General features: G+C 56.3%; 1 protein-coding gene across 1 annotated transcript in view; it reads right to left on the bottom strand.

Annotated features, from left to right (window-relative positions):
• Positions 1-7,889, bottom strand: part of FAM222A (family with sequence similarity 222, member A) — a gene marked incomplete at its 3' end in the record, with an annotated part of 11,991 nt that extends 4,102 nt beyond the window's left edge. Inside the window, exon 1 of the mRNA XM_010181913.1 lies at positions 7,743-7,889. Within this exon, the coding sequence (XP_010180215.1) occupies positions 7,743-7,824 (82 nt within the window). The remainder of the gene's footprint in view (positions 1-7,742) is intronic.
• Between the last annotated feature and the right edge of the window lie 511 nt (positions 7,890-8,400).

Below are 8,400 nucleotides of genomic sequence, written 5' to 3'. Positions count from 1 at the left end.
CTTCTTATGTTCCTCGGAGCTTCTGCTCAAAGCATTATTGGAAAGCCAGGCAGAAAGGAGAAGCCATTATAATGGCAGCACAGGCTTATAAGATTACGCCTCCAGCTAAACAACTTTTTACTTTAGCAAATTGGCCACCAAACCCGGTTCGAGACACAGATGTAAATCCCAGACCCCATCGGTGCCACGATCCGGAATAAATCTGGCTTGATGGGTTGGGCACCCCCAGCCCCGCCGTGCCCAGAGCAGCCGGGTCCATGCAAAATGTCTGACAGGATGGCAGCACCTGTGTGAGGGGTGGGTGGGGATGGGGGAGCCCTGAGAAAACCCCAAAAAGCTTCGCCCGGCACACACACCACTGCTGCTGGCATCCCCAGTATCCTTGCGTCCCCAACACCCTTCACATCCCCATCATCACCCATGTTCCCATCATAACACATGTCCCCATTGTCCTCAGCATCCCTGCATCCCCAGCATCCTCCTCATCCCCAGTATTCCCAGCATCCTCCACATTCCCCATATTCCCCAGCATCCTCATATCCCCAGTATTTTCAGCATCTCTGTATCCCCAGTATCCTCCACATCTCCCATATCCCCAGCATCCCCATATTCCCTCACATCCCCAGCATCTTCCACATACCCAGTATCCCCAGCAACCCCCACATCCCCAATATCCCCTGCATCCCCCACATCCCCAGCATTCCCTGCATCCCCAGGGACCTTTGTGCCATGCCTGGCTGCAGCCACAACTCAAAGGCTGGGAAAGAAGAGAAGCTGCAGGGAGAGAAGGGGAGGGAAGCCAACCAGAGCCGTCCCTATGGCAGGAGAGACCCAGGTTAACCGGAGGCCGACGATCCGGGGCTTGTGTCATCGACACAAACCCACAACAGTCCCCAATTACCCCCAGCCCTGGCCCCAGCTCCGCTGGGACACAATGGGCACTGGCGAAGCCCAGCTGCTGGGCCCCTAATTAACCCCGGTTTTAACTGTACACTTTAAAAGGCACTAAAGCGGTTACAAAGTGGAGAACAAGGCAGGGTTAATAGCCCAGACCTAAATTGCAGGCCCGTGGGGCCCGGGCCCCAGAGCAATAATAGACCTGGCTGGGTGCTCAGCTGTCATCAGGCAGCAATTTGGCACATGAGGAGCTCGGTGACGGCCCAGGAGCAGCAGCAGCAGCATCGGGGCTCTGGCAATCAGTTAAAGCAGTTGTGGGATCAAAACAGCACCAGGAAAGATGCTCAGCACCAAGAAGGATGCTCAGTACCAGGAAGGATGCTCAGCACCAGGAAGCATGCTCAGCACTAGGAAGGATGCTCAGCACTAGGAAGGATGGTCATGAGCAGGAAGGATGCTTGGTGCCTGGAAGGATGCTCAGGACCAGGATGGATACTCTGGGAAGGATGCTTGGTATCAGGAAGGATGCTCAGCACCAGGAAGGATGCTCGGCACAGAGAAGGATGCTCCATGCCACTTCCAGAGCCCAGCTGCTTCCAGTGTCCCCTGTCCTGGTGCCGGCAGCACCACCCCTGGCTGGGCCCCCTCTTCCCTGGAGGAGGGCGAGTGCATGCAGCAGCAATTTATGGCTTTAATTTTCAGGCCGTGATGCTGCATGAGACCCTGCAACCCCCAGGCAGTTGTCCCACTCTGGAAGGGGATGGTGAGCGGGACATTGGGGTGCACTGGGGGGGTATGTCCCAGGGATCAGCCAGGTGGAGGCAGGAGGTGATGCTAGGGACCCGAGCAGCCGCTCCGTGACTGGTGTGCCAATGGCTGGTATTAAAAAATAATGGTGCTGCAGCCTCCAAATGAATTAAATTCTGCAAAAGCCGAGGGCTCATCCCTTGGTTTTGGAACCAGGCTCCCTGTTCCCCTCACAGCAAGGAGATCCCAATGTCTTTGAAGCTTCAAAACGCATTAAAAAAACCCTGTTTTTCTCTGCCTGCTACACTGGGAGCAGACTTTGGAAAAGCAAAACCCTAAATATTTGCAAAACACTTGGAAGAAACCTCAATATTTGGAAAACACTTGGAAGAAAACAAACAAACCCTGCTACAGTTCACAAATCAATTCAAGTCCCTGAAGTTTGGGCCTGAGCCTCGGCTGGCCAAGCTGCCTGGGCAGGAACCGGCCCCCTAAGGGAGGGCAGATCTCAGGGAGTCCCAGGTGATGCTGGAGGGGGGTCGCTGCCATGTCCAGATGCAGGGTGAGCTGCAGGTGGGCATGGGGTGTGCAGCCCCCAGCACCAGGGGGGTTCCATGCATCCCCAGAGCTGTTTTTGGGGTGCAGGCGGGCAGAGGGGGCCACCAATGCTGCCCCCCCCACCCCATTTTTTTTCTCTGCACCAGGCAGGTTGGGCTGCTGTCACATCACCCCGGCGTTCCCACCCTGCGAAATGCAGTGGTTTCCATGGCGACGGTGTCCCCAGGATGGGTGGCGCTGAGGCCACCGCGGCGGATGCGACGGGGGGCCCATGCACCCGCGCGCTCCCTGGTCCCCACCCCCCTGCGGGGAGGGCACCCACCCATCACCAGCACCCTCAGCATCACCCCCAAAAATGCCACGTCCCCACTGCAGGACCGCCCCGGCGTGAAGCCAGGACAAAGGCATCCCCCAACAGAGCGTCCTCGGCGCCAGGAGCTCAGAGACAAACGCGCCCCGGCTTCGGGGGTTTAAATTAAAACCAACCGCAGAAATAACAGCGGGAGGAATCCATCTGAATAAACGTAGGTGGCGAACCCCGCACGGCAGCCGCGCAGGAGCCGTAATCTGCAAAGACAACAAAATTCATGACAAAGCACAAAGGGAAGCGCCGGGCTTCGCCGTCCCCAGATATTCATCCGTTAACACGTTCCCTTTTTAGGCTGACATGTCATTTCAGACGGGCCTTTTTTTTTTTTCCCCCTTCTTCTTTTTTCCTCCCCTTTCTTCTCCCCCTCGCGCGGCTCTGCCGAGGCGGCTGCTGAATTGGATCACCTCAGGGCGAGCACTTTATTATCTGCAGTCAAAGCGTCACCGCAAATACCCGTCTACACACACACGTGTCACTTCCCATTTGTCTCCTCCACGAGGTATTAGCACCGCCGCGCACCGGGCCACCGCGGCCACCGGCGCTGCAAAGGCAAACGGTGCTGGGCGGGCGGCACAGCCATGGGGATGCCTTGGTGTCACCCCAATGCCATCCTGATACCACCCCAATGTCACCCCAATACTATCCCAGTGCCACCCCACTGCTGTCTCAATGCCATCCTGATGCTAGCCCAGTGCGACCCCAATAGCCCTGGTATCACCCCAATACAACCCCGTGGCACCCCAATGCTGTCCTGATACTGCCCCAGTCCATCTGAGTGCCACTCAATAGTGTCCCAATGCCATCCTGATACACACTCACTGCCAACCTGATGCTACCCAAATGCCACCCCAACCTTGCGCCACCGCCACCCTTCTGACACCCAACACAGCCCTGATGCCACCTCAACACCCCAACACAATCCCCATGCCACCCCAATGCCATCCTGATACTCCCCCAGTGCCATCCCAGTGCCACCCCAATGCTGTCCCACTGCTGTCCCAATGCTCCCCCCAATGCCAACCCAATACTGTCCCAATGACACCCAGCAGTGCCCCAACACAACCCCCATGCCATCCCAATGCCATCCTGATACTGCCCCAGTGCCATCCCACTGCCACCCCAATGCTGTCCCACTGCTGTCCCAATGCTCCCCCCAATGCCAACCTGATGCTATCCCAATGCCACCCCAATACTGTCCCAATGACACCCAACAGTGCCCCAACACAACCCCCATGCCATCCCAATGCCATCCTGATACTGCCCCAGTGCCATCCCACTGCCACCCCAATGCTGTCCCACTGCTGTCCCAATGCTCCCCCCAATGCCAACCTGATGCTATCCCAATGCCACCCCAATACTGTCCCAATGACACCCAACAGTGCCCCAACACAATCCCCATGCCATCCTGATACTGCCCAAGTGTCATCCCAGTGCCACCCCAATGCTGTCCCAATGACACCCAACAGTGCCCCAACACAATCCCCATGCCATCCTGATACTGCCCAAGTGTCATCCCAGTGCCACCCCAATGCTGTCCCAATGACACCCAACAGTGCCCCAACACAATCCCCATGCCATCCTGATACTGCCCAAGTGTCATCCCAGTGCCACCCCAATGCTGTCCCAATGACACCCAACAGTGCCCCAACACAATCCCCATGCCATCCTGATACTGCCCAAGTGTCATCCCAGTGCCACCCCAATGCTGTCCCAATGACACCCAACAGTGCCCCAACACAATCCCCATGCCATCCTGATACTGCCCAAGTGTCATCCCAGTGCCACCCCAATGCTGTCCCACTGCCACTCCAATGCTCCCCCCAGTGCCAACCTGATGCTACCCCAGTGCCACCCCAATGCTGTCCCAATGCCACTCTCCTGACCCCCTCGGCCCAGGACCCTGCTCTGTGGTGCTGGACCAGTGCAATCCTGGAAAGTTCGGACACAAACCAACACCCCTTGTGTGCTGGGGCATTACCAGCAAAGCCCCCTCCAAAACCCAAGGCTCTGATCCCACCGAGCAGCACCCCCCATCCATCTCCCACCACGCACATGACCGATCGAAAAGTGTTTTTGCAGTGTTTCCTGGCAGGGAAAGTGCAAATCAACAGCACATTTTGGGCACGGCAGTTAATTGAACTCCTTTTTATGGCACGTATATAAATACACAGCACCATCATTAAGCGACCCCTTCCAGAAACTGAAAATGAAAGAATTAATCTTATTTCACTCATGTGTAACCCCTCATGAAATTAAAATGATATTTTATGGGTGTGTACAAAAGCAGAGCCTTGCTGCAGCCGCTTTAATGAAAATGCCCTTGGAATCAGTAGAGTGGGGTAACGAGAAACCGTTAAAGGGGGGTTTATCCCATACGCAATTAAATGGTTTTATCACTGATGAGAGTTCCTATGGGCAAGTGGGGTTGACCCTGGGGCTGTGTCCCCAGTCTCCAAGTCCCGGCCATCGCCTCTCATTAATGTTTTAATGACCCCACACCACCCCCAAGAGCCATTTCTTACACCATCGCCCCCCGAGACCCCTGCAGCCCCTTGAAAGGTGATGGAGGGAGCCCCCCAAAACTCCCAGCTCCACCCCATCCCAGCATCCCTCACCCCCAGGGGTACAGAAAAGTAACATTTAATTAAATATAAGCCACTGCTACATTACTGCAGAGAGCAAGAGTTTGGCCAAGCCGAGAGTGGTATTATTTGATTTATAATTTAAATAAAGCTCAGGATTCCTGTAATGCGCACGGAATAAAATCAAAAGGGACCAGGCTGCTGGAGTTAATTGGACGTGATATTTTCCGGAGGATGCTGCTTCTCTGCAGGCTCCTGGCTCCTGGGCAGGGCTCTGGGCACCCTCCTGCACCAGCTGCCGTGCCGGTGCCCACAGCATTACTACAGCATTGAACAGGATGGATTTTGGGGGACGCAGCGAGCCTGGCAAGCAGGGCACCGAGGTGGGAGGACGGTAATTAGCAGCAGAGCCAAGGGGCAGAACCAGAGGGGCGAAGGCATTCGGAGCCGGGCACGGGCAGGAAAATTAGTCAGCTCACCTTTTACGTGAAATTAATACAAAAATTAATCAGCGGCGTGGGCAGGATAATAGGATTTCACAGTGGTGCTGGGCCAGACGGCCAATGTGCCGCAAGCCAGACTCATTTAATATCGACAGAAACAATGCCAGAGGACAGAAATAAGACCCATAAAGATAATTACTGAGATACTCAGGAGCAAATTAAGTAATCAGAGGCACTTCTAAATTGTGCCTGGTTTGAAGGGAACGCTATCCGTGGCGATTACCTATGCCGGTGTTTCGGCAGCGGCGGGAGGCTCGGCCCCGCGCCCCGGCCCCTCTGCACTGCTCTTACTGCAGGTGCCGTAAATAAAGGAGAAAAAAATCATCTTCCAAGCAGACGCGTGGCCCTGGGTGTCACCTGCAATTTAATTTGTGCTGGCGGGAGGCAGAGCAGAGCGAAGCACGCTGGATTTGCCTGTAATGAGTGGAAATGTACGGGCACCTAAACTTTGATTAAGGTGACCCTGCTGGTGGCAGCTGGTGGAGCAGGGGGGTCCGGTGCCACCACTGCACATCACCTGCGCCAGGTTTGGGGACAAGGCTCAGAGGTCCAGAATGGCGGGTCCTGCCCTGAGAGATGGGGTGTGATCAGCCAAAAACCCCCTCCCCTGTGGGGCCGGTTTGGGGTCAGACCCCTGCTTCCTGCCCTCCTCCCACCGGCACAGCTCAGGGATCCAACCCAGGGCTGGGACCCTGTTGGGATGTGAGTGGCTGCACCCAAAAGCACCCATTGGTGCCACATGGAGACATCACGCATGGGGTCCAGCTCCCCAGACCTCTTTATTTTAGCATCATCTCTGGCACGGTGGGGAGCACCACATCCCCCTCGGGAGGGTGCTCCTGGGTCGCATCCCTGGGTGCTGCTCCTCAGCATCCCCACGGACTGCGACTCCAGAAATCCCGGCCGGGCTCATCCCACCCGCAGCTCTCACACGGTGCCCACGCTGCTGAGCTAATTACCACGCGGATGAGCTAATTACCCCGCGGCAACGAGCCGGCCCCTCGCGTCAGCCCCGCGCTGCTCAGGCGTGACGGATTTGGGATAATTTTACACCAGCACCATCCTTTTCCCTTCCAGACAGCAATAAGGAGGAGATCTGAGTGGCACGGCCAGCTCTGGCACGGTGCAAGCACATAGCGGGGGGGGTCCACAGACCCCTGACACCCTGATGGGTGCTTGGGTGCAAACAGCTCGGGGGGCACCGATCCCCCCTCGTTTGCTGATGCACACACAAATGCATGGGTGCCCATCACCCTGCCTCTGGGCTGGGTGAGTCGCAGCGATGCTTTACCCCAAAAACAACCCTCCCGGCTACCAGTTTGGCTCAAGCCCCAGCAGAGAGATGCTGGGGTGGCCCAAACCCTGCATCCATCTTGCTCGGTTGCCTCGGGGTGCCCAGGTAGAGGGGAAAAAGAAGAAATCTCCAGGAAAATCCAGCTCATTAAACAAATGCCCAGGGGCTGTCACAGCCTCCCAAGCAGAGCTTTAGCAGCTGATTTGTCTTCAGCCAGCAATGTTTAAAAATCCAACTGAGACCAGCAGAAAAATATCCACTCCCCTCTTTAAAACACACATTCATCACTCGGGAATCTTAATGCGCCTTTCCCAGCCGGGGAGGTCAAACACGCCCGCCTAAAGCAGGCTCATTAAATATACATTTAATCATGGTTTGGATTGAGAGACAAAGGCTGGGAGAGACAGGTGCTTTACTGGAGTGACCTTTTGGATCCCATTTTAATGTAACTAGTTTACAGCTTATCTGAAAGGCCAGCTCCTGGGGAAGGCGAGCTGCAGAGAAACGGGGAAAGTAATTAGAGGGGGAAGGGCTGGGGAGGTTTGGGGGGCATGGCAGCATCCTCTGCCGCATCCCCTGCCGCCGCGCTTCCAGCCAGCTCCACAACATTTTCTGAAGTTCCACTTATCAACCAGAGCAACCCAATTTAATTTGCTTATCTTGTCTCCTTCCCCCCACAACTCCCTGCTTCTCCTGCTCTTTTTAATTATCGGTTAAATAAACGTCTTTTGCAATAAGAGAAGCAGCATCAAAGCGAGTGCGCGCCCTCCCCCCCTGCCCCAGGCACTTACACTTGCGCGGCTCCAGCGCCTTGGTGGGGCAGGCGAGGTGCTGGGCGGGGGGGTTCTGGGTCCTCTGCAGACAGGCCAGCATGGTCCGGGCGTCCTGGCGGGCAGCGCCCCGCGTCCTGCCAAGAGAAGGGACACCCCGGTCAGGGGAGAGGACGTCCCCACCGCGTTGCCCACCACCCTTCTGCCCACCCAGCCGCTCCCCACGCAGAGGAGCTGGAAGCAAGACCTCCTGGTGCTGACCACGGGCATGCACTGTTCCTTTGGAGAGAAATGAATAACTCAGAAAGCCTTAAATGAATACAAAAGTAGATAAAATAAGCATTAAGGTCTCAGTGGGTGATTTGCGCTTCTTGCGAAGCTTTCTGGCCTTCCCATCGGGGATGGAGCAAAGCCAGGGCATCCCTCCGGCACCGTCCTGCTGCCGCGCCAGCCGGCACCGAGGGACCCCGATGGCTCCGGCCAAGGCTGGGGAAAAGACGGCGTTAAAATCCCGCTCGGGGTCCTGGGATCTGTCGCCAGCTCCCAGCTGGCATCAAAATCTGCTCGGTGAAAGCTGGAGGGGTCAGGCCAAAGTCATCGCCGCCACCGCGCCGCTAATTGTACATCCTTCACGAGCCGCCGCCGAGGGCGTGAGTTATAACCAGTTGCTGCTGACACC

Source organism: Mesitornis unicolor, unplaced genomic scaffold, assembly GCF_000695765.1.
Source record: "Mesitornis unicolor isolate BGI_N332 unplaced genomic scaffold, ASM69576v1 scaffold22143, whole genome shotgun sequence".
NCBI classification, from domain to species: Eukaryota; Metazoa; Chordata; class Aves; order Mesitornithiformes; family Mesitornithidae; genus Mesitornis; species Mesitornis unicolor.
This window is presented reverse-complemented; position numbering and strand designations above follow the sequence as displayed.